The 27,987-nt window shown below is 40.0% G+C and overlaps 1 protein-coding gene across 4 annotated transcripts in view; it reads right to left on the bottom strand.

Moving 5' to 3' along the window:
* The window catches only part of LOC115162910 (cadherin-23), a 712,130-nt gene that overhangs the window by 627,277 nt on the left and 56,866 nt on the right, over positions 1-27,987 (bottom strand). For all 4 annotated transcript variants that reach the window (XR_003869666.1, XM_029714423.1, XM_029714440.1 and 1 more), the window contains exons 2-3: positions 24,902-25,005; positions 21,400-21,474 (exon numbers count right to left, since the gene is read on the bottom strand). Coding sequence is in view for 3 of the 4 variants with exons in the window: in XM_029714423.1 (XP_029570283.1) it covers positions 21,400-21,474; positions 24,902-24,986 (160 nt within the window). In the remaining variant the exon portion in view is untranslated. The remainder of the gene's footprint in view (positions 1-21,399; positions 21,475-24,901; positions 25,006-27,987) is intronic.

The raw sequence follows: 27,987 nt of genomic DNA, 5'->3' as shown, positions 1-27,987 counted from the left end.
GTGGCATAGTTTAATATTACCAAGATGTACCTGTGTCCTCGTGCAGTCTTTACCAGGGTCCAACTATGTCCATGGCGATGCGTTCAAAGGGCACCCCGATGATCGGCGGGGGGACCAGAGGGTTTGGAAAGTTTGCTTTCGGGGCAGTGAGTTCCGGGCAGCTGCGATAGTAGTCTTTGGGATCTTTAGTGACTCTCTGTGGTCACTAAAGATCCCATGGCACTTATCATAAGAGTAGGGGCGTTAACCCCGGTGTCCTGGCTAAATTCCCAAGCTGTCCCTCATTCCATCACAGTCACCTAATCATCCCCAACTTACAATTGGCTCATTCATCCCCCTCCTCTGCCCTGTAACTATTCCCCAGGTTGTTGCTGTGATTGAGAATGTGTTCTCAGTCAACTTACCTGGTAAAATAACAATAAAATACAATTGTAAAAAATATTAAAGACTACCAGAACCAACTGTATTCTCCAATTACATTGAATGAACTTCAGGACAAATTACAAATCCTCCAAACCAAAAAAGCCTGTGGTGTTGATGGTATCCTAAATGAAATGATAAAATATACAGACCACAAATTCCAATTGGCTATACTTAAACTCTTTAACATCATCCTCAACTCTGGCATCTTCCCCAATATTTGGAACCAAGGACTGATCACCCCAATCTTCAAAAGTGGAGACAAATGTGACCCCAATAACTACCGTGGGATATGTGTCAAAAGCAACCTTGGGGAAATCCTCTGCATTATCATTAACAGTACATTCGCACAGTTCTTCTGTCAAACACAGTGTGTTGTGAAATCTGTGAATGTATTGTAATGTTTAAAAATGTTATAAACTGCCTTCATTTTGCTGGACCCCAGGAAGAGTGGCTGCTGCCAAAGCAGCAGCTAATGGGGATCCATAATAAATACAAATACAAAGCAATGTACTGAGCAAAGGTCAAATTGGTTTTTTACCAAATAACCATACGATGTTATGGTTGTTGCCGCTGGGATGACATAGCATCAATATCCACTCTGATATCTAGCGGAAACCCAGTGTAGCCAATTTTGACTTTGTGGCTGTGGTAAAGAGTGACAACCCAACTCTGGATGCCAATGCGATAACAGTTATGGACAAGATTGAAGATAGCTGGATTCCATTTGAGCAACAATGTCTTCAGAACAGGTCCAACATTTGTTATACATGTTATAATATTCACGTTGTCAGCCAGAATGGTAGCTAACGTTAGCAATGTCAAGGTAGCTTGCTAACTAACTTTGCTAGCAGTGAATTTCACTGCCTTGTATAAGATAGCAATATGACGATAGCTTAAGTACATTCATTTTCATACTTCCGGAAAAAAAACAGTTTAAAAGAATGAACTTTGACTATCATAGCTCTGCATTCAAGGAAAATAACCTTGGCTTTGGCATGCATTCAATAATTTGCCCTTTGACTCCTAGCTATACTAGCTAGCTAATAGCATTACTGGGATGGCCCCATGATTCTCGAGCTATGGCTATGAAGATGTTCTACTCGACTCTTCTGCATGAAAATTCTTATTGGTTACACATAAGACCATGTAGTGAACATTACAACATAAATGTTGTGTACATATATTTCCTGTAGGATTCCAGTTTTGAAAAGCTGCAGACCATCCAAGGGGCACAGGCAGGGCTGCAGAATGAATTGGACAAGACCTTGAAAAGGCTGCCTGACTGAAAGAGAGGCTAGCTGAGATGAAGGTTAGTAAAATTCTTTCACCCGTGGTACTGTTTACCCGTTTCACAACATTATAATCATATCACACAACATTTGGCTGCATTTTGTAATTTCATGTTGCTTTTTTATCATTACAGGCTAAATTTCAAGAGCTGTGTTTTAAAGAAAGGGGAGAGGTGCTGGAGCTGGCTGCTTCCCTTCTATTTGGAGTGATTTCTGATAACATGGAGTACCGAGAGCTAGCCCACGGTCTCTGGACAACCTCGCTGGTGCACCTGCATAAATTTCAGGTTGACTCCTGCACCTTACAACACACAAACTGCTGCCATTTCAGCCATGCAATATTACATTTACCAAGTATGTTTACATAACAGGTTAACTTTCCACAGCTACACTGGACTTTATTTTTCATTTGGATCCCAATTAGGAAAAATACTCCATTTGGTTATATCTTTGTAAGTATTTTTTTTTTAGCATTTTTCCTTCAGAAGTTTATCAGAATGTTTCCCTTACACTGTGCTTTTGTTATTTTGAGGAAGGTTACAGAGGCTTACTTGTATTCTTGTTTATCTCCCTAATAACACTATTTGACCTAATCTGTGTAATTGGACCAACTTGTTTTTGACTGTATTTACACCAGGGTACTCTATCCATCTTTCTGCATATCTACCCACCTGTAGGTCTGATCATTTGTAGTGTAAACCGTAGAGATCCAGGAAAAGAGAACAGTTTAGTAAATAATTTTAAAACCATTTTGAAAGTATAATAATGATGACTACATGGCTAGACAAAAAATGCACACATTGTTTCTCACATAAGTTTATTGTTGCCCACACAAACTTCCCTTATTTACAGTATATGATTTATATGTTTGGTTGTAAGCCCACCTCTTTCCACAACAATTCTGAGTACTCTGTAGGTTTTAACACTTTCCAGGAACCACCAAGTCAGACAACATGGAAAGCTCCAGTCGTTTCCAGTTCAAAGGTGTGCTTACTGCACCCTGTGTTGCGTGGTGATGTCTCCTCGAAGTTGTAGCAGCTCAGCAGTTGTTGGTGGTGGCACATCAAGGAGTCTTGGGTAATCTGATCTCAGGATCATTCTCCTCGGTTGCCCTAATTGAGAGCCGAGTCTTCTCAACACTGCTCTCTGAAGTTCTGGCATTTCGGTGTAGTCCTTTGCAGTTTTCATTGCGTAGACACTTCACCTTTGAGACTTGTTATTGTAGAGTCTCCTTTAGCTTAAATATAATCCTTTTTGGTGAGTATTTGTCTATAGAATTAACTATCACACCTGATTGAACAAATTGTGCTGCAGTACGCTGTAAATTTTAAAGGATGAACCACTGTACACCTGGTACAAGAAAAACATAACCTCAACAAAAGCATCTGCAGCACAACTTTATCATACTGACCTAGCTGTGATGTTTTCCATTTGACTACTTTCCTTGAAGTGATCATTATACATGTTGATTAATATTTTACTGTATACAGGATTATGTAACCATTTCTGTTCATGTACATCCTCCTTTATTTTCTCTTTGGGATTTGCTATTTGATTTTTAATTACATACATTACTTTTCTCAGCTTTTCATATGGAAGATATTGAGTTTGAATATTTTTTGTTTTTGTCTTCATATCAAAAATACTGTGCAAATGATCCATGAACATACAGTTGAAGTTTACATTCCACAACAACTACCTAATACACACATATTTAAAGGGATGAAATAACAATATGTACAGTTGAAGTCGGAAGCTTACATACACTTTAGGTTGGAGTGAAAAACAGGTTTTTCAACCACTCCACAAATTTCTTGTTAACAAACTATCGTTTTGGCAAGTCAGTTAGGACATCTACTTTGTGCATGACACAAGTCATTTTTCCAACAATTGTTTACAGACAGATTATTTCACTGTATCACAATTCCAGTTGGTCAAAAGTTTACATACACCAAGTTGACTGTGCCTTTAAACAGCTTGGAAAATTCTAGAAAATGATGTCATGGCTTTAGAAGATTCTGATGGCTAATTGACAATTTGAGTCAATTGGAGGTGTACCTGTGGATGTATTCCAAGGCCTACCTTCAAACTCAGTGCCTCTGCTTGACATCATGGGAAAATCAAAAGAAATCAGCCAAGACCTCAGAAGAAAAAATGTAGACCTCCACAAGTTTGGTTCATCCTTGGGAGCAATTTCCAAACACCTGAAGGTACCCCGTTCATCTGTACAAACAATAGTATGTAAGTATAAACACCATGGGACCACGCAGCCGTCATACTGCTGAGGAAGGAGACGTGTTCTGTCTCCTAGAGATGAACGTACTTTGGTGCGAAAAGTGCAAATCAATCCCAGGACAACAGCAAAGGACCTTGTGAAGATGCTGGAGGAAACCGGAACAAAGGTATCCATATACACAGTAAAACGAGTCCTATATCGACATAACCTGAAAGGCCACTCAGCAAGGAAGAAGCCACTGCTCCAAAACCCGCAATAAAAAAGCCAGACTACGGTTTGCAACTGCACATGGGGACAAAGATCATACTTTTTGGAGAAATATGCTCTGGTCTGATGAAACAAAAGTAGAACTGTTTGGCCATAATGACCATCGTTATGTTTGTAGGAAAAAGGGGGAGGCTTGCAAGCCGAAGAACACCATCCCAACCGTGAAGCACGGGGGTAGCAGCATCATGTTGTTGGGGTGCTTTGCTGCAGGAAGGACTGGTGCACTTCACAAAATAGATGGCATCATGAGGAAGATAAATGATGTGGATATATTGAAGCAACATCTCAAGACATCAGTCAGGAAGCTAAAGCTTGGTCGCAAATGGGTCTTCCAAATGGACAATGACCACAAGCATACTTCCAAAGTTGGGGCAAAATGGCTTAAGAACAACAAAGTCAAGGTATTGGAGTGGCCATCAAAAAGCCCTGACCTCAATCCTATAGAAAATGTGTGTGCAGAACTGAAAAAGTGTGTGCGAGCAAGGAGGCCTACAAACCTGACTCATTTACATCAGCTCGGTCAGGAGGAATGGGCCAAAATTCACCCAACTTATTTTTGGAAGCTTATAGAAGGATACCTGAAATGTTTGACCCAAGTTAAACAATTTAAAGATAATGCTACCATATACTAATTGACTGTATGTAAACTTCTGACCCACTGGGAATGTGATGAAAGAAATAAAAGCTGAAATTAATCATTCTCACTACTATTATTCTGACATTTCACATTCTTAAAACAAAGTGGTGATCCTAACTGACCTAAAACAGGGAATTTGTACTAGGATTAAATGTCAAGAATTGTGAAAAACTGAGTTTAAATGTATTTGGCTAAGGTGTATGTAAACTTCCGACTTCAACTTTAGCATAATTGTAATTGATATGGGGAGAGATTACCTTCTCCACACCACTTAATTCTTTACCATACTTAATGATCTTGTGTTCTTAAATGGGGTTAGAGTTAGGCTTTTATTAGGTGTATAAATCCATGTTTTCTACTAAACTAAAAGCTGATATCTCACACTCACTGGGCATAAACCATGAGACATACAGCAAGAATCGCCAGAGCAGAGTAAGAAAGTAGCATTTTCTAAACAAATGTTGTGTTCTGCTCTGTGCACGCACGCGTGCCTGCACATACACACGTAATTACCCAGCAGAAGGGTTAATCTACCAGATCAGGGCAACGTGGATTAAAAGATGAGAGTGCTTAATCAAAAACTGCACTCTCCCTAATTACACATTGCATTTCCTGCCACAATGAACACAATTAAACTACTTAAAATAGAGGTGGAGCCCCCAGGTAAGCACATTATCCCCCTGCACTTGTGCCCCCCACACACACAAACACACATACATTCACACACACACACACACACACACACAGAGACATGCACACACACACACAGTACACAGACACACAACATCTCTGTGTGAGAAGATACATTTAAAACATCTGTTTGTGTCATGAAAATCACAAGGCTGTGATTTAAGTCACTCTGTGAGCACTGATTACTTGGGGACAAGAACATGCAATGTCCCTGAAATAAGAAACTCTTCAGGAGAATATTTATACTAAAACAACCTGGTGTTTGACAAACAACCTAGACTTCAGTTTTTTGTTTTCAGACACCATGCCTCTAAAGTGTATTCCCAAACACCATGATAACCTGTGAACACTACCACTGCACTGTACGTGTGAAACATTTTTGATGTCTAGACCAGACCCCCTCCGGTGAAGGAAAGAAGAGACGACGCTTCAGCCTCAGATCAAATATCCATGTAGTGAAGGATGTTCCTTCATAAATACAAATGGGCCCCATCTGGCTGGGGCTGGCTAGGGCCAGGACTAGAGGCAGCAGGGCCCGATGGTGGATGCAGCCCAGTTACTGATCCTCTGCCCAGGAGAAGGGAGAGGGGGAAGGACAGTGAGGAAATGGTGGGTAGGGATGGAGGGGTAGGTAGGGGCCATACACAAAGGAAAACAATGCTCCTGTACGCCACTCATACACACACGTCTGATCATGAAGACGTCTGAAGAACATGATCTGCCCGTGCCTGTTGTGTTTGTGTCCAGTGTGTGTGTGTCAGGCCATCACAGGGCCACGGGACAGGGTGTCGGCTGACACCCAGTCCCTACCTGGCCCAACGCGTGCCCCACACTGTTGCATCACCAGGACACAGCGAACTGCATGGTACCTTAAACAGACCAATCAGACCTATTGCGGATATCTGATCGTCAAGGATCAAGTAATGCGGAGTCCCTTCTCAAAGTCGGTAAATCTATTGAATCCTTTGGTCCTGTGCGGCTTAGTAAGTAGAGCATGGCACTTGCAATGCTAGGGTCGTGGGTTTAAATCCCGCTGGGGCCACCCATAGAAAAATATAAGCACACAGTTGTTGTAAGTAAGTTGTTTTGACAAAAGTGTCTGCTAAATTTAATATAATATTATATACTATATCATATAATTTGTCTGTCTGTGTCATACTCGTCGTAATGATCGGACCAAACTGCAGCGGGTATATGTATGCTCATCTTCTTTTATTGAAAAAAACTAAAACACTTATACTAAACAAACGACGAAAAACAGTCCTGTAAGGTTCACTGACAATACACGGAGACAACTACCCACAAAAACTCATGGAAAAACACCCCTACTAAATAGGACCTTCAATTAGAGGCAACGAGTAACAGCTGCCTCCAATTGAAGGTCAACCCAAGAAACTTAAACATAGAAATAGACACACTAGAACAAACATAGAAATATACTAACATAGAACATAAACCAGAAACCCCGAAACACATAAAACAAACACCCCCTGCCACGCCCTGACCAAACTACAATAACAAATAACCCCCTTTACTGGTCAGGACGTGACAGTCAGACTGTATACCGCACATTAAATGTATTTAACCTTTATTTAACTAGGCAAGTCAGTTAAGAACAAAATCTTATTCACAATGACGGCCTACCAGGGAACAGTGGGTTAACTGCCTTGTTCAGGGGTAGAACATCAGATTTTTACCTTGTCAGCTCGGGGATTCGATCGAGCAACCTTTCAGTTACTGGCCCAACACTAACCACTAGGCTACCTGCCGCCCAAAAGAAATAAGTTTTTCAAATAGTATGGCTCTTTAGATACAGATTAAAAGATGCACAGAATGTAGCCTACCCATAAACATTCAGTAAAGAGCAATATTATAATCATACACATGTCTCACTCTGTGCACAAACTCAGTAGGCCTAACTAAACCTCAAGAAGGCTTACAGGGAATATATTTATAATTATTTAAAATATGCTCTTTATGCATATTTTTGTCATTCGGAGTGATTAGTATGCTCGGCCAGTACATTAAGCAGTTCAACTAATTAGACAAATTCTTCAAAAACTAAATGAGACATAATTCTTTGAGTTTGTTTGTGGTAAAAACACAGACCCTAGTGTAGTGAGGTCCTCCTACCCTTCAGCCTGTCATGCCCTCAACTCATAACAAACTGCCGATGAATCCCAAACCACACCCTCGCCCCTGCCAACTAGCTCAGAGGGTCCTCTGTTGTTATATGTTGCTGACGAAACTCAGAGGGTTACTTTCAGAGAGTGGCGAGGGGATCAATAAACCCTGATACAATTCATGTTCCACTTTTAAATAATACAATTAGTATGAAATTCTAATGAACAAACCCCTCTGTTGTTTTATAAAAGTTACAGTGCCTTCAAAAAGTATTCAGATTTTTTGTCACTGGCCTACAAACAAAACCCCATAATGTCGAAGTGGAATTATGTTTTCACAAATTAATGAAAAATGAAAAGGTGAAATGTCTTTAGTCAACAAGTATTTTACCCCTTTATTATGGCAAGCCTATATAAGTTCAGGAGTAAAAATGTGCTTAACGCATCACATAATAAGTTGCATGGGCTCACTCTGTTTGCAATAAAAGTGTTAAATATGATTTTTGAATGACTACCTAATCGTTGTACCCTATACGTACAATTATCTGTAAGGTCCCTCAGTCGAGCATTGAATTTCAAACACAGATTCAACCACAAAGACCAGGGAGGTTTTCCAATGCTTCGCAAAGAAGGGATCTATTGGTAGATGGGTAATGGGTATGCTTGTAATCGTTAAGGACTGGGGAGCTTTTCAGGATAAAACATAAACGGAATGGAGCTAAGAACAGGCAAAATCCTACAGAAAAACCTAGTTCAGTCTGCTTTCCACCAGACACTGGGAGACAAAAATTACCTTTCAGCAGGACAATAATCTAAAGCACAGGGCCAAATGGTCACTGGAGTTGCTTACCAAGAAGACAGTGAATGTTCCTGAGTGGCGTAGTTACAGGTTTGACTTAAATCTGCTTGAAAATCTGAAAATGATTGTCCCCCTCCATCTCTCTCTCTCCCTCCCTCACCCTCTCTCCTCTCCAAAGCTACCAGAGCTCTTCTCTGAGTGTGATTATGGAGCAATGAAATTCTAAACTATAGAAAGGGTCAGAACAGAGAACTGTATTCATCACACAAACTGCCAGGCAATTTACCCTCAGTAAACAGGCTTAACGAAAGATCCACACAAAAGAGAGGGAGAGGAGGAGAGGAGAAATGGAGTGATAAATAAAGGATGTCGGGGAGAGATGGGAGAGGGAGATAACACGCATACTATGGTGAATGACGGACATAGTAGAGACCAATCTGCATTTACTGAGTCATCTCCGTAGCCTTTATAACTTTGTGTTTGTAGACACACTTGGGCAAAATAAAAATAAATATATTAATGTACAAATATTTACAGTATATAAATCAACTGAATCCAATATATACTGAACAAAAATATGAAGGCAACATGCAACAATTTCAAAGATTTTACTGAGTTACAGTTCATATAAGGAAATCCGTCAATTGAAAATGAATTAATAGACCCTAATCTATGGATTTCAGATGACTGGGAATACAGATATGCATCTGTTGGTCACAAAAAAATAAGGGCGTGGATCAGAAAACCAGTCAGTATCTAGTGTGACCACCATTTGCCTCATGCAGCGCGACATATCTCCTTCGTATTGAGTTCTAATCTACAATGTTTATTTGGTTACCCTAATTTCTGTTAATGCATTCAATATATTAGTATTACAGTCTTATTGTTGTCATTGTAGGAATGGAAACATTGTTTGCAGTGCGCACAACCATAGTCTACACTTGTGAGAAAAAAGTTTCGGTTAATGATGGAGCGCTCCAGTCAATATTGAGTAAGGACACGCACCTGATTACGCATAGAAGTAGGCCTAGACTACCTGGCCTGCACGCATATGTAGGCTTATGAAAGGGGATCTGATACTATTTCTGATTGTCTTAAGTCACCATCACCAGCTTCTCAAAGTAATGTTTTCTTCGCCTCAAACAGTAAGTAAACAAAGTCTGTTTTTACATCCATTGAGAATGACAATGTTGAGGAACAACAAGTAGCCTATTTAAAAAATCTTTCCTGCTGTCTTTCGATAACAACTCAGCATGAAAGGGGAAAAAATGTCATGCTCTGATCAGGTTGATAATGTCATAAAATAGGCCTACCTGATTATTTCTTATCCCTTGCGCAAATAGCCAACAGAATATTTTATACTAGAGGTCGACCGATTATGCCGGTACCGATTATTGGGGGGGCAAATACCCGATACCGATTAATCAGCTGATTTTTTTATTTATTTTTAATAATGACAATTACAACAATACTGAATGAACACTTATTTTAACTTAATATAATACATCAATAAAATCAATTTAGCCTCAAATAAATAATGAAACATGTTCAATTTGGTTTAAATAACGCAAAAACAAAGTGTTGGAGAAGAAAGTAAAAGTGCAATATGTGCCATGTAAAAAAGCTAACGTTTAAGTTCCTTGCTCAGAACATGAGAACATATGAAAGCTGGTGGTTCCTTTTAACATGAGTCTTCAATATTCCCAGGTAAGATGATTTAGGTTGTAGATATTATATTAATTATAGGACTATTTCTCTATACGATTTGTATTTCATATACCTTAGACTATTGGATGTTCTTATAGGCACTTTAGTCTTGCCAGTGTAACAGTATAGCTTCCGTCCCTCTCCTCGCTCCTACCTGGGCTTGAACCAGGAGCACTTCGACAACAGCCACCCTTGAAGCAGCATTACCCACGTAGACGAAGGGGAAACAACTACTCCAAGTCTCAGAGCGAGTGACGTTTGAAACGCTATTAGTGCGCACCCCGCTAACTAGCTAGCCATTTCACATGGGTTACCCCAGCCTAATCTCGGGAGTTGACAGGCTTGAAGTCATAAACAGCGCAATGCTTCAAGCATTGCGAAGAGCTGCTGGCAAAACGCACGAAAGTGCTATTTTGAATGAATGCTTACGAGCCTGCAGCTGCCTACCACTGCTCAGTCAGATTGCTCAATCAAATCATAGACTTAATTATAACATAATAACACACAGAAATACGAGCCTTAGGTCATTAATATGGTAGAATCCGGAAACTATCATCTCGAAAACAAAACATTATTCCTGTTAAATTGCACAATCTTCAATGTTATGTTATAAATACGTACAATTCTGGCAAATTAGTTTGCAACGAGCCAGGCGGCCCAAACTGTTGCATATACACTGACTCTGCGTGCAATGAACGCAAAATGACACAATTTCACCTGGTTAATATTGCCTGCTAACCTGGATTTCTTTTAGCTAAATATGCAGGTTTAAAAATATATACTTCTGTGTATTGATTATAAGAAAGGCATTGATGTTTATGGTTGAGTACAGTCGTGCAACGATTGTGCTTTTTTTGCAAATGCAATTTTGTTATATCATCCCCCGTTTGGCGAAGTCGGCTGTCTTTGTTAGGAAGAAATAGTCTTCACAGGCGGCCCAAACTGCTGCATATACCCTGACTCTGTTTGCAAGAGAAGTGACACACTTTCCCTAGTTAAAATAAATTAATGTTAGCAGGCAATATTAACTAAATATGCAGGTTTAAAAATATATACTTGTGTATTGATTTTAAGAAAGGCATTGATGTTTATGGTTGGAGCAACGTGTACCTAAGCGATTATATGTAACGCAGGACTGGCTAGATAAACTAGTAATATCATCAACCATGTGTAGTTAACTAGTGATTATGATTGATTGATTGTTTTTTATAAGATAAGTTTAATGCTAGCTAGCAACTTACCTTGGCTTCTTACTGCATTCGCGTAACCTCGTGGAGTGCAATGTAAAGCAGGCGGTTAGAGCGTTGGACTAGTTAACCGTAAGGTTGCAAGATTGAATCCCTGAGCTGACAAGGAAAAAAATCTGTCGTTCTGCCCCTGAACAAGGCAGTTAACCCACCGTTCCTAGGCCGTCATTGAAAATAAGAATGTGTTCTTAACCGATTTGCCTAGTTAAACAAAGGTCTAAAAAATAACAAAAAATTATTTAAAAAAAAAAAAAAAAAATATATATATATATATATATATATATATGCCAAATCGGCGTCCAAAAATACCAATTTACGATTGTTATGAAAACTTGAAATCGGCCCTAATTAATCGGCCATTCCGATTAATCAGTCGACCTCTATTTTATACAATCTTGCAATTTTGTCCACACCAGCTTCTGGGCCTGACCAAGTTAACAGTTGCAGGCCAATTGCATATTCCCTCAAAACTTGAGACATCTTTCACATTGTGTTGTGTGTCAAAACTGCACATTTTAGAGTGGCCTGGCATTGTCCTTAACACAATGTGCACCTGTGTCATGGTCATACTGTTTAATCAGCCTCTTGTTTTGCCACACCTGTAAAGTGGATGGTTTATCTTGGCAAAGGACAAATGTTCACTAACAGGGATGTAAATACATTTGTGCACAACATTTTAGAGAAATAAGCCTTTTGTGCGTATGGAAAATTTCTTGGATCTTTTATTTCAGCTCATGAAACATTGGACCAACACTTTACATGGTGCGTTATATTTTTGTTCAGTGTATATTTTTTAAATTCAAAGCCTCTTGAGAGACCTGGCTAGATGTGAAAAGCCAGACATCCAAAAATTGCAATGTCAAAAATCATCGTCTGCATCCCAAATGGTACCCTATTCCTTATACAGTGCCTTCAAAAAGTATTCACACCCCTTGGACATTTTCTACATTGTGTTGTGTTACAGCCTGAATTTAAAATGGATTCAATTCAGATTTTGTGTCACTGGCATAATGTCAAAAAATGAAAAGCTGAAATGTCTTGAGTCAATAAGTATTCAACCCCTTTGTTATGGCAAGTCTAAAAACGTTCAGGAGTAAAAACTTGCTTAACAAATCAGATAATAAATTGCACGGACTCAGTGGTGGCTCCTCAGAGGAGGAAGGGGAGGACCATCCTCCTCAGGGAATTTCATAAAAATTTACATTTTAAAACATTTAAAAAGTTAGCCTTTTTAGATAAAACTATGCTAAATATAACCATGTCACCAAATAATTGATTAAAGCACACTATCTTGCAAATGTCTACAGTAGCCTCAAAAGCACTCAGTAGGGTAGCGCCATGGTGTAGCCAGAGGACAGCTAGCTTCCGTCCTCCTCTGAGTACATTGACTTCAATACAAAACCTAGGAGGCTCTTGGTTCTCACCCCTAACATAGACTTACACAGTAATTATGACAACTTCCGGAGGACATCCTCCAACCTATCAGAGCTCTTGCTGCATTAACTGACATGTTGTCCACCCAATCAAAGGATCAGAGAATTAACTGAAAGCAAAAGCTGAAAGCATAAGCTACAGCTAGCTGGCACTGCAGTGCATAAAATGGGGTGAGTAGTTGACTCAAAGAGAGAGAAGGAAAATAGTTGAACAAATTAATTTCTTCCTAAATGAAGGAGAAGCAAGAGAGAAATATAGAGACAGAGATTTTTTTTCACTTTCAGTTTCACTTACTTAGCTAGCAAATGTAGCTCGTTAGTTTAGCTAGCTGCATTTGCTCAAACAGAGTGATGCTATGTTAGCTAGCTGGCTATGACCATCCAACACAACACTGGAACTCTTCCAAGTCAAGGTAAGCTTTTGGTTTGACCAATTTATTGCCACAGGGGCCCGCCAGTACACTGTAAGTGTAGCGGATTTACTAACACGTTAGTTCTATTAACTATGCTGACTATGACGTTACTTTAGCTAATATGGTGACAATGATGTAGTCTGTGTGTAGCGGTTATGACATGGTTTGGCTTGGAAAGGTTTTTTCGCCTGGTCACATACAGCTGATGTGTTGTGCATTGAAGTGCTAGGAAACTGTGGACTGTGTTTATGCGTGTATTCAGTCCGCCGATTCTGCTGAATAAAAGTTTCTTAAACAGAAGCAAACAAAACAGGGATAAACATATCTGAATTTGTCCAATAGAAACTCTCATTTGCAACTGTTGGACTAATGATTACACCCAATGTCAGCTAGATGCAGGCAAGAGTGTGCAAGGCGGTATTGAATGTCACTGTCTGTCCATGTGTCACTCTCTGTCACATCAAATTTGTCTCTCGACCTGTGTGCACATACGTTGTAAACTTTCATTCATAGGCAAGGTTGTAGAAACCTCATGATGGGAATAGGGAAAATTCTAGTATCATGTAGTAGCCTAAACCTATCACTGTTACATTTACCTGGGTGAATGGAATATGAATGACAGTCATCCAATAAGGCCATGCTCATGAAAAAAATGGTCCTCCCTCATCTGAAAAGGCACTGACCACCACTTGTGTGCAATAACAGTGTTTAACATGATTTTTGAATGACTACCTCATCTCTGTACCCAACACATACAGATAATTGTAAGGTCCCTCAGTCGAGCAGTGAGATTCAACCACAAAGACCAGGGAGATTTTCCAATGGCTCACAAAGGACACCTATTGGCAGATGGGTAAAAAAAAGAAGCAGACATTGAATATCCCTTTGAGCATGGTGAAGTTACTAATTACACTTTGGATGGTGTATCAATACACCCAGTCACTACAAAGATACAGGCATCCTTCCTAACTCAGTTGCCAGAGAAACCACTCAAGGATTTCCCCATGGTGGCTTTAAAACAGTTACAGAGTTTAATGGCTGTGATAGGAGACGCCTGAGGATGGATCAACAACATTGTAGTTACTCCAGAATAGTAGACAGAGTGAAAACTGCAAAAAATGGTGCAAAGAAATTAACTTTTTTGTCCAAAATACAAAGCGTTACTGTCTGTTTGGGGCAAATCCAACACAACACATCACTGAGTGAGTACCACTATTCATATTTTCAAGCATGGTGGTGGCTGCATCATGTTATGGGTATGCTTGTCATTGGCAAGGACTAGGGAGTTTTTTTGAATAAAAAGAAACGGAAAAGGGCCTACTGAGTGGCGCAGTGGTCTAAGGCACTACATCGCAGTGCTAGAGGCGTCACTACAGATCCGGGGTTCGATCCTGGGCTGTGTCGCAGCCGGGAGACCCATGAGGAGGCACACAATTGGCCCAGAGTCTCCAGGTTATTGGAGGCTTTGGCCGGCTAGTATGTCCTTGTCCCATTGCCCTCTAGTGACTCCTAGTGGTGGCCGAGTGCATGCACGCTGACTTCGCTCACCAGCTGGACGGTGTTTCCTCCGACACATTGGTGCTGTTGGCTTCTGGGTTAAGCGAGCAGTGGTGGGGTTGTGTTTCGGAGGACGCATGGCTCTCGACCTTCACCTCTCCCGAGTCCGTACGGGAGTTGTGGCGGAAGAATCAGAATTAGTTGGGTAACATAGATAATTAAGATGTCTTGTCTGCATAATATGCTTATGTGATATGCTTGTTATTAGAATGTATCCCTTCGGACTCTGATGTTGGCAGTTGCACTTCTTCCCTCAGCTGGGGCTCAGTCACCTGGGGCCCAGAGAGGGGAGAGGTCAGATGTCCCTGGTGCTATGCAGAATAACAGAAAGGGAAGAGGACAGGAGGGAACATTGTCTTCATATGTGAATGTGTCTTTACCTATTCTTAAACCATGTGAAGGGATGGTGTGAATAATGGGGAACCAATTACTTGTCTCCACAATGTCTGTGCGCCAGTCATTCCCTCCTTTGGCATTGGGGGATGTGTGTGGTAGTGTCTGGAACCATTGTATGTCATCTCTGATGTTGCACTTATCCTGGGACAGTGTATGACCTAGAGGCTCACTCCCCTCAGTGAGCTTGTCCAGGAGTGGGGTCAAGAAGGGGTTTTACTTGAGATGGGAGTATCTGGAGTTGACAATTGATTTATGCCATTGGATGCGTTGGTGTTTTTGTGCTATGAAGTACCAGGAACGAGATTGGAACCTCGTCTTAGGGGCCAAACTGAACTAGAATTTATAGCAAATGCTATCTGGCTACGGGATTCTCCTTTCTCATTTAAAAAGTCTCACCTTGTGACCCGTTCAAAACATCTGTGGTTTGTTATGTCGACTAGGGGGTGGATCTTTGCTATAAAAGATCTCAGTAGCCTTTGTGTTATGGCTCTCAACGAATCATCAAAGAGAAGGTGATTCGTCGATAAGCCATCGCAATTGCAAAGCTCTCACTATTAAAGATTTAGTTTAAGTATAACTCTGACTTGTGTGATAAGTTTGTCTCTCCTCATTTGATAATACAGAAATTAACCACCACAGAGTTCAGTGATGGGTCAAGACTGTAACTACCAATTGGATATCACAAAATTGGGGAGAAAAGGGGTAAAAAAGTACCACAAAAAAAGGAAAAAAATAAGAAAGAAATGGAATAGAGCTAAGCACAGGCAAAATCCTTGAGGAAAACCTGGTTCAATCTGCTTTCCAACAGACACTGGGAGACAAATGTAGCAAATTAGATTTATTTTTACATTGGATAAAAGTAGAGACTCAGAGCTACAAAACTGTATATCATACACTACAGTTGAGGAACAATGGGAAACTAAATCTGCTTTGAAAGTTGATAAACTTGTAACCCCACTTTTGAGAAAATGTTCCTTGAATATATTGGTAGACCTACTGGAGAGCTCTTCTTTGTCTACACCCATTCAGCATCGTTCACACCCTCTTAAGCCTTAGAGATGGGTGGGGCTAAGATTTCACATGTGAGGCCATGAGCTAAACAGAGTGAGTAGTTTAGTAAACAACCAAAGATTTCAAAACTAAAAGTGGTAAAAGTAGTAGCCTACAATAAGGAAAAACTCCAGGTAAAAATACACTTTATCTAGTCCTTGGCCTATATCCTAATCTGACTTTGGTGCAGGTCATCTTGTTCTTCACATTTCCATCTCTGGTAAACACACACACTATATCAAATAAAATCTAAGTTTACTTGTCACATGCACAGGAAACTGGGTTCAAAATGTTCAACGGTACAGTGAAATGGTTACTTGCATAGTAGCAATATCAAAAACAGAATGTGCCCAGATAGAAAACTTTTATAATGGTTAGATGAAGCTTACATGACAAACTTGTCTAAATTGATGGGTCATGTGAAGAAAATGCTATAAAAAAACCCAGCCACATCTAGCAAAGTGGATAGGTCACTATTGTCTAGACATGTACACATGTTCATGAAATACAATAGATGGCCGTAATCACCCCCCAGAAACACCTGGAGAATCATCTGGTGAAGTGGAGTCCTTTGTTTAGACATGTAGCTAGCTAGCTAAACAATAAACCAGCAAAATCCCAACTCATACTACTACCAATAGAAGGATTGTCATAGCTGTAGTATGAATCTGCAGGTACCAGTGCCTTGCAAAAGTATTCATCCCCCTTGGCATTTTTCCTATTTTGTTGCATTACAACCTGTAATTTAAATTGATTTCATTTGGATTTCATGTAATGGACATACACAAAATAGTCCAAATTGGTGAAGTGAAATGAAAAAAACTACATCTTTTTTTTTAAATTATTTTTTTTTTTAAATGGAAAAGTGGTGCGTGCATATCTATTCACCCCCTTTGCTATGATGCCCCTAAATAAGATCTGGTGCAACCAATTACCTTCAGAAGTCACATAATTAGTTAAAAAAAGTCTGCCTGTGTGCAATCTAAGTGTCACATGATCTCAGTATATATACACCTGTTCTGAAAGGCCCGAGAGCAACACCACTAACCAAGGGGCACCACCAAGCAAGCGGCACCATGACACCAAGCTCTCCAAACAGCTCAGGGACTAAGTTGTGGAGAAATACAGATCAGGGTTCGGTTCTAAAAAAATATCAGAAACTTTGAACATCCCACCGAGCAACATTAAATCCATTATTAAAAAATGGAAAGAATATGGCACCACAACAAACCTGCCAAGAGAGGGCCGCCCACCAAAACTCACGGACCAGGCAAGGAGGGCATTAGTCAGAGAGGCAACAAAGAGACCAAAGATAAGCCTGAAGGAGCTGCAAAGCTCCACAGCGGAGATTGGATTATCTGTCAATAGAACCACTTTAACCCGTACACTCCACAGAGCTGGGCTTTACAGAAGAGTGGCAAGAACAAAGCCATTGCTTAACCTGTTGGGGCTAGGGGGCAGTATTTTCACGGCCGGATAAAAAAAAAACGTACCCGATTTAAACAGGTTACTACTCTTGCCGAGAAACGAGAATATAGATTTGGATAGAAAACACTCTAAAGTTTCTAAAACTGTTTGAATGGTGTCTGTGAGTATAACAGAAGTCATATAGCAGGCCAAAACCTGAGAAGATTCCATGCAGGAAGTGCCCTGTCTGACAATTTGTTATCCTTCTGTTGCATCTCTATCAACATTACAGCATCTGTGCTGTTACGTGACACTTTCTAAGGCTTCCATTGGCTCTCTAAAGCATTCAGAAAGCGGAATGACGTGTCTCCTGTCTCTGGGCAAAGTACAGGTAGGTGAAATCGTCCCAACTACGTAACAGCCAGTGGAATCCTGTGGCGCGTTATTCAAATACCTTAGAAATGCTATTACTTCAATTTCTCAAACATATGACTATTTTACACCATTTTAAAGACAAGACTCTCGTTAATCTAACCACACTGCCCGATTTCAAAAAGGCTTTACAACGAAAGCCTGGGAGTGCATTCTGACGAAGAACAGCAAAGGTAATCCAATTTTTCTTATAGTAATTCTGAGTTTAGGTTGCTCCAAACTTGGTGGGTGTCAAATTAGCTAGCCTGTGATGGCCGAGCTATCTACTCAGAATATTGTAAAATGTGCTTTCGCCGAAAAGCTATTTTAAAATCTGACATAGCGATTGCATAAAGGAGTTCTGTATCTATAATTCTTAAAATAATTCTTATGTATTTTGTCAACGTTTATCATGAGTAATTTAGTAAATTCACCGGAAGTTTTCGGTGGGTATGCTAGTTCTGAACATCACATGCTAATGTAAAAAGCTGTTTTTTGATATAAATATGAACTTGATTAAACAAAACATGCATGTATTGTATAACAATGTCCTAGGAGTGTCATCTGATGAAGATCATCAAAGGTTAGTGCTGCATTTAGCTGTGGTTTTGGTTTTTGTGATATATATGCTTGCTTTGAAAATGGCTGTGTGATTATTTTTGGCAGGGTACTCTCCTGACATAATCTAATGTTTTGTTTTCGCTGTAAAGCCTTTTTGAAATCGGACAATGTGGTTAGATTAACGAGAGTCTTATCTTTCAAATGGTGTAAAATAGTCATATGTTTTAGAAATTGAAGTTATAGCATTTTTGAGGTATTTGTATTTCGCGCCACGCGATTCCACTGGCTGTTGACTAGGGTGGGATGCAAACGTCCCACTGGCCCAGAGAGGTTAAAGAAAAAAATAAGCGAACACATTTGGTGTTTGCCAAAAGGCATGTGGAAGACTCCCCAAATATATGGAAGAAGGTACTCTGGTCAGATGAGACTAAAATTGAGCTTTTTGGCCATCAAGGAAAAGGCTATGTCTGGCGCAAATCCAACACTTCTCATCACCCCCAGAACAGCATCCCAACAGTGAAGCATGGTGGTGGCAGTATCATGCTGTGGGGATGTTTTTCATCAGCAGCAACTGGGAAACTGGTCAGAATTGAAGGAATGATGTATGGTGCTAAATACAGGGGAATTCTTGAGGGAAACCTGTTTCAGTCTGCCAGAGATTTGAGGCTGGGTGGGAGGTTCACCTTCCAGCAGGCCAATGACCCTAAGCATACTGCTAAAGCAACACTCGAGTGATTTAAAGGGAAACATTTAAATGTTTTGGAATGGCCTAGTCAAAGCCCAGACCTCAACTCCAATTGAGTTAAAGATTACTGTACACCAGCGGAACCCATCCAACTTGAAGGAGCTGGAGCAGTTTTGCCTTGAAGAATGGGCAAAAATCCCAGTGGCTAGATGTGCCACGCTGATAGAGACATACCCCTAGAGACTTGCAGCTGTAATTTCTGCAAAAGGTGGCTCTACAAATTATTGACTTTGGGGGGGTTAATAGTTATGCACGCTCAAGTTCTGTTTTTTGTTATATTTCTTGTTTGTTTCACAATAAAACATATTTTGTATCTTCAAAGTGGTAGGCATGTTGTGTAAATCAAGTGATATAAACCCCCAAAAAATCTAATTTAACTCCAGGTTGTAAGGCAACAAAATAGGAAAAATGCCAAGAGTGTAAATACTTTTGCAAGCTATTGTAGCTGAAGAGCTAACCAACTACATTCAATGTCAGCTAGCTAACATTAGGCTTTAACCTTTCTGGCGCAGGCGTTCCACGAGAGACCCACCTCAACAACATCCGGTGAAATTGCAGAGCGCCAAATTCAAAATACAGAAATAGTCATAATAAACATTCATAAAAAATACAAGTGTTATACATCGGCTTAAAGATTAACTTCTTGTTAATCCAGCCGCTTTGTCAGATTTCAAAAAGGCTTTACGGCGAAAGCATACCATGCGATTATCTGAGGACAGCGCCCCGCTTACAAAAGCATACAAACATTTTACAACCAAGTAAGGAAGGAAGGAATTACAAAAGTCAGAAATAGCGATAAAATTAATCACTTAACTTTGAAGATCTTCATATGGTTACAGTCACAAGAGTCCCAGATACACAATAAATGTTTTTTTGTTTGATAAAGTCCCTCTTTTTTCCCAAAAACTCCACTTTGTTGGCGCGTTTTGTTCAGTAATCCACTGGCTCAAAGGCGGTCAAAACATGCAGATGAATACATTGTAATAGTACCAGTAAAGTTCGTTGAAACATGTCAAACAATGTTTATAATTAATCCTCAGGTTGTCAATTGTCGAAATAATCGAAATATTTCAACCGGACAAGAGCGTATTCAATAGAAAGGAAAAACAACGTAGGGCGCACACTCGGTCACGCGCAATACCAGCACTGCATGATTCTACAGTCCACTGAGAGAAAGGTCTCATTCTTCTTCATTTTTCAGGAAACAAGCCTGAAACAATGTCTAAACACTGTTGACATCTAGTGGAAGCCATAGGAACTGCAATCGGGGTCCTAACCCATTAGATACTCTATAGGCATTCAATTGAAAATACCCACATAAAAAAATCCCACTTCCTGGATGGATTTTCCTCAGGTTTTCGACTGCCATATCAGTTCTGTTATACTCACAGACATTATTTTAACAGTTTTGGAAACTTTTAACAGTTTTAGAGTGTTTTCTATCCAAATCTACCAATTATATGCATATCCTAGCTTCTGGCAGTTTACTCTGGGCACGCTTCTCATCCAATGTTTTTGACCATTTTTATTGAAAACAATCACAGCAAGATACTTAATTGTTACCCAGAAATAAGTCGATATTGAGATACAAACGGTTGCATTGAACCTTTTAACATCAACTCTAATAATAATTCTGACCTTAAAACTGACATCCAAACCGTACAAAAATCTGTGAAATAATCAATATTCAATGTAACGTAAATACTTATCTCAACAACAATATTATATTGACATCAAAACTGCCCCACACTGATACCGTGATATTTTACACGGTGTAAAAACTGTCATTCCACAGACACTCCTCACTTCGCATAATCTCTTCATGTCTTTGTCACATCTATTCTTTCCTTTTCATTCTCTAAAGGAGTGGAATTCACACCTGAACCAGTGACTCTTTAATGTTCTATATCGCTCTGGTCCTCCCTATCTCTGTAAATCACAAATGAAAACTGGACTGTCTGCTGAATTGACACACAAATCAAAGATGGTCACACACACTAAGACTCACCGACTGGTGTGTTCTCGTAGATGAGAAGATAGGAGTGGAAAAAGTAGTTCTGGAAGCGTGGAGGCTGGTTGGAGGCTGTGGAAGAGGAGAGAAAGAGAGGAGAAGAGTGGGATTAGGTTAGGCACTATAGGGTCTTATGATATCCCTATACAGATGTGAGAAATGTGAAATAATAAATGTTTAAGTACCTGGAGGCATAGGCATACACTGCAGGAATACGGATATGTGCATGTGCGTGCTTGCGTACATCTACGATTTTAACAAAGCAAATATGAGAACAAGGCTACCTAAATTCGGTCAATATATCGATTGCGGCACTCGTGCGGACAATACACTTGCCGCTACTCTAACTTCCCTGATGCATACAAGGCCCCCCCCTTCCCCCCCTCTTCGGCAAATCTGACCACGACTCCATTTTGCTCCTGCCATCCTATAGGCAGAAACTCAAACAGGTTGTACCTGTGACTAGAACAATTCAACGCTGGTCTGACCAATCGGAATCCACATTTCAAAAAACATTTGATCACGCGGACTGGGAAATGTTCCAGGCAGCTTCAGAGAATAACATCGATTTATACGCTGACTCTGTGAATGAGTTTATAAGGAAGTGCAGAAAGCATGAACAGATGGCGGCTTTCGTGCAAAATTGAAAGCGCGAACCACCGCATTTACACAACATCGACGGGACAGTAGTGGAGAAGGTTGAAAGTTTTAAGTTCCTCGCCGTGCACATCACAGACAAACTTAAATGGTCCACCCACACAGACAGTGTGTGGTGAAGAAGGTGCACCAGCTCCTCTTCAACCTCAGGATGCTGAAGAAATTTGTCTTGTCACCTAAAAACATGACAAACTTTTACAGATGCACAATTGAGAGCATCCTGTCGAGCTGTACGGGCCTGGTACAGCAACAGCACTACCCTCAACCGCAAGGCTCTACAGAGGGTGGTGGGGTCTTCACAACGCATCACCGGGGGGACAGCCAAAAAGTTCATTGAGGACAACAACCACCCGAGCCACTGCCTGTTCACCCTGCTACCATCCAGAAGGCGAGGTCAGTACAGGTGCATCAAAGCTGGGACCGAGAGACTGAAAAACATCTTCTATCTAAAGGCCCTCAGACTGTTAAACAGCAATCACCAACTCAGAGGCTGCTTCCTACATACAGACTCAAATCATTGACCTCTTTAATAAATGGATCACTACTCACGTTAAATAATGACACTTTAACAATGATTACATATCTTACATTGATCATCTCATATGTATATATTGTATCTTATACCATCTATTACATCTTGGCTATGCCGCTCGGCCAACGCTCATCCATATATGTATATGTACAGTTGAAGTCGGAAGTTTACATACACCTTAGCCAAATACATTTAAACCCAATTCCTGACATTTAATCCTAGTAAAAATTCCCTGTCTTAGGTCAGTTAGGATAACCTATTTATTTTAAGAATGTGAAATGTCAGAATAATAGTAGTGAGAATGATTTATTTCAAATTGTATTTCTTTCATCACATTCCTAGTGGGTCAGAAGTTTACATACACTCAATTAGTATTTGGTAGCATTGCCTTTTAAATTGTTTAACTTGGGTCAAATATTTTGGGGAGACTCCCACAATAAGTTGGGTGAATTTTGGCCCATTGCTCCTGACAGAGCTGGTGTAACTGAGTCAGGTTTGTAGGCCTCCTTGCTCGCACACGCTTTTTCAGTTCTGCCCACAAATTTTCTATAGGTTTGAGGTCAGGGCTTTGTGATGGCCACTCCAATACCTTGACTTTGTTGTTCTTAAGCCATTTTGCCACAACTTTGGAAGTATGCTTGTGGTCATTGTCCATTTGCAACCATGCTTTAACTTCCTGACTGATGTCTTGAGATGTTGCTTTAATATATCCACATAATTTCCCTTCCTCATGACGCAATCTATTTTGTGAAGCGCAATAGTCCCCCCTGCAGCAACACACCCCCACAACATGATGCTGCCAACCGCGTGCTTCACGTTTGGGAAGAAGCCGCTCAGTGGCTTCTTCCTTGCTGACCGGTCTTTTAGGTTATGTTGATATAGGACTCATTTTACTGTGGATATATATACTTTGTACCTGTTTCCTCCAGCATCTTCACAAGGTCCTTTGCTGTTGTTCTAGGATTGATTTGCACTTTTTGCACCAAAGTACGTTCATCTCTAGGAGACAGAACGCGTCTCCTTCCTGAGCGGTATGCCGGCTGTGTGATCACATGGTGTTTATACTTGCGTACTATTGTTTGTACAGATGAACGTGGTACCTTCAGGGGTTTGGAAATTGCTCCCAAGAATGAACCAGACTTGTGGAGGTCTACAATTTTTCTTCTGAGGTCTTGGCTGATTTCTTTTAATTTTCCCATGATGTCAAGCAAAGAGGCACTGAGTTTGAAGGTAGGCCTTCAAATACATCCACAGGTACACCTCCAATTGACTCAAATTATGTCAATTAGCCTATCAGAAGCTTCTAAAGCCATGACATCATTTTCTGATATTTTCCAAGCTGTTTAAAGGCACAGTCAACTTAGTGTATGTAAACTTCTGACCCACTGGAATTGTGATACAGTGAATTATAAGTGAAATAATCTGTCTGTAAACAATTGTTGGAAAAATGACTTGTCATGCACAAAGTAGATGTCCTAACCGACTTGCCAAAACTATAGTTTAACAAGAAATTTGTGGAGTGGTTGAAAAACAAGTTTTTGACTCCAACCTAAGTGTATGTAAACTTCCGACTTCAACTGTACATATTGTTATTGCATCCCTTTAAATTTGTGTGTATTAGGTAGTTGTTGTTGAATTGTTTGATTACTTGTTAGATATTACTGCACTGTCGGAACAAGAAGCACAAACATTTCGCTACCCTCACATTAACATCTGCTAACCATGTGATTTGATTTGAATGACTGCTACCTATATTACCAGTCAGAGGTTTGGACACACCTACTCATTCAAGGGTTTTTCTTTATTTTAACTATTTTCTACATTGTAGAAATATAGTGAAGACATCAAAACTATGAAATAACACACATGGAATCATGTAGTAACCAAAGAAGTGTTATAAAATACATTTGTATTTTTTTATTTGAGGTTCTTCAAACTAGCGAGAGTTTTTGAATCGCAAGTTCTAGAGACAATGTGTTGTTAGAACTTCGGTAGCGTTTTTCTCAAATTTGCTTTGTTAAAGTCCAGGCAGACAAATTGTTCAAGATGGATCATCAGGTGTAGATGAAGAAAGCTAGACTAAAGAGACAAGAAGTGATAAGAGGGATTAGCGATTGATATGTAAAACAAAACAAAAATAATTATAAGGGAGGGAAAAATTGGGTTCAGAGAAGAGTTTAAGTATAAAAGAGAGGAGATGGAGGAGAACAAAGGGAATGTAGGAGTGAAATGTGATTGGATGGAAGGATATGAGAGAGTGAATGAGAGAGGGATAACATGGAGAGTAAGTAGTAAGTAGTGGGGACTCACCTTCGCAAAAGGAGTTTAGGATGAAGAAGGATAGGAGAAGCTTGGCCACCGTCATCCTGCCACCGAAATCCACACTCCACAACATTGCCTGCTCCTGCTCCACACTGCAACATACACACACATAGGACACACTCAGTGTGTGTGTGTTTTAAGAAAATGCTAATTTTCTAGAGGGAAAATGTACATTTATGACTATAACTACTGTTCCCTGAAAGAGGGAAATGAGGCACAACACATCTATGGGGAATTTGCACTCAGGGGCACTCTACTGAAGAACATTAGAATCACGCCTGACATGGCCAATGAACACAAAGCCCCGCCTTCCAAATGTGATAAACCCGAGGCATGGATTCATTCCTTCAATTCAGTACTGCTCTTGTTCAAGCCTCTTAATACAGGAAAGAGGAGCCAACTGAAGAGTCCAACAGAATATTTATCATTGCTCCCATCTGTCACATGCACTTACAGTGGGGAGAACAAGTATTTGATACACTGCCGATTTTGCAGGTTTTCCTACTTACAAAGCATGTAGAGGTGTGGGAGGAGTGGGCCAAAATCCCTGCTGCAGTGTGTGCAAACCTGGTCAAGAACTACAGGAAACGTATGATCTCTGTAATTGCAAACAATTACCAAATATTAATGTATCAAATACTTATGTCATGCAATAAAATGTAAATGAATTACTTAAAAATCATAAAATGCGATTTTCTAGATTTTTGTTTTAGATTCCGTCTCTCATAGTTGAAGTGTACCTATGATAAAAATTACAGACCTCTACATGCTTTGTAAGTAGGAAAACCTGCAAAATCGGCAGTGTATCAAATACTTCTTCTCCCCACTGTATGTTAGCTTTTTCAAAAGCTCTAAAACTGGCAGCAATGATGTTCAAAGTAGTCCAACCTACAGAATAAACCAACAGACCACTCCAATAACATTTTCAGTAACGGTTACAGAATATTTGGGGGGTTTCTATGGCTGTGATATGTTGTTGTTTATGTACCTTAGTTGAATGCACTGACTGTAAATCACTCTGGATTAGAACGAATCATAGATGACTAGGCTGTTTCACAAGTTTGAACGTCACAGTACCGTAAGGCACAGTTTAGTACAGTAGTTTATTTAATAGAATAGACTACAGTACACTAGAGTACAGTACAGTATAGTTTAATTCCGGACATCTGTGGATGTTGGAATATAGGCCGGTCCAGACCGGACAAATCTGAACCAAACATAGACATCTATGATTGGTTCATATTTGGTCCGGATCGGACCAAAAATGTACGTCCCCAAAAATTACGGCCGGTCCTCACAGGCCCAAAAAAGACGTTGCTGTCGGTAAATGCTTAGTGGGAAAGTATGTCACACAAATGGAAACCCCTGGTCCACTCAATGTACATGCGTAACACTCGTACCGGACACAGGGCATGTAACTTCCACTGCTCCTCAGAAGCAAACGGAGGAAGCAAAAATGGAAAATCTCAAAAGCAATTGACCTGTAGGACGCAACGTCACCTTAGAGTTGCCATGGCGAACTTCATACAGGAGGGGTGAATGGATAACGGGTGGAGATCTCCAACGTGTTTAGCTGAGACCAAAGCAATAGGCAGGGCGGTCTTGTAGGAGAGGAACTTCAGATCCACATAGTCCATCGGTTCAAAAGGGGGCCTCACACAGCACATCCAAAGCCTAATCCCAAGTGGGCGGAATAGGTTTAGAAACTGGCCTGAGACAGCGCGTACCTTTTAAAAACCCTTGGTGTGGCACCATCAATTCCCACATGACACGCATAGCTGCCATGCATTCAGAAATTATTCCCACCCCTTCACTTTTTCAACATTTTGTTGTGTTACAGGCTGAATTTAAAATGTATTCCAATTAGATTTTTTTTGTCACTGGCCTACACACAATACCCCATAATGTCAAATTGGAATTATGGTTTTCTAAATTTTTTACAAATGAATAAAAAAAATCAAAGGCTGAAATGTCAATAAAATATTCAACCCCTTTGTTATGGCAAGCCTAACTAAGTTCAGGAGTAAAAATGTTCTTAACAAGTCACATAATAAGTTGCATGGATAATAGTGTTTAACAGGATTTTTGAATGACTACCTCATCTATGTACTCCACATATACAATTCTCTGTAAGGTCCCTCAGTCGAGCAGTGAATTTCAAACAGACTCAACCACAAAGACCAGGGAGGTTTTGGAACGCCTCGCATTTAAGGGCACCTATTGGTAGATGGGTAAAAAGTATAATAGAAGACACTGAATGTCCCTTTGAGCATGTTGAAGTTATTAACTACATTTGGATGGTGTATCAATACACCCAGTCACTACAAAGATACAGGCATCCTTCCTAACTCAGTTGACGGAGAGGAAAGAAACCGCTCAGGGTGACTTTAAAACTGTTACAGAGTTTAATGGCTGTGATAGGAGAAACCTGAGGATGGATCAACAACATTGTAGCTACTCCACAATACTAACCTAATTGACAGAGTGAAAAGGATGACTCCTGTATGGAATACAAATATACCAAAACATGCATCCTGTTGGCAACAAGGCACTAAAGTAATACTCCAAAAAATGTGACAAAGCAAACTTTTGTCCTGAATAGAAAGTGTTATGTTTGGGGAAAATCCAATACAACACATTACTGAGTACCACTCTCCATATTTTCAAGCATAGTGATTGCTGCATCATGTTACTGGTATGCTTGTAATCGTAAGGACTGCAGAGTTTTTCAGGATAAAAAAGAAACAGAATGGAGCTAAGCACAGGCAAAATCCTAGAGACATACCCAGAAAGACTCGCAGCTTTAATCACTGCCAAAGGTGCTTATAACAAAGTATTGACTCTGAGATATTTCTGTATTCAAGTTTAAAAACATTTGCAAAAATGTCTAAAAACATGTTTTCACTTTGTCATTATGGGGTATTGTGTGTAGATGGGTGAGAATATTCTTTTTTTTCAAAATGTGGAATAAGTCAGGGGGCAAAGAAATACTTTCTGAAGGCACCTTCAGAGTAGAGAATGAACTACCCTGCTCAAAAAGCCTGAAAATGTCCACCAGAAAGCGCTGAAAAGGA

This window comes from Salmo trutta, chromosome 2, assembly GCF_901001165.1.
Source record: "Salmo trutta chromosome 2, fSalTru1.1, whole genome shotgun sequence".
In the NCBI taxonomy this organism is placed as follows: domain Eukaryota; kingdom Metazoa; phylum Chordata; class Actinopteri; order Salmoniformes; family Salmonidae; genus Salmo; species Salmo trutta.
This window is presented reverse-complemented; position numbering and strand designations above follow the sequence as displayed.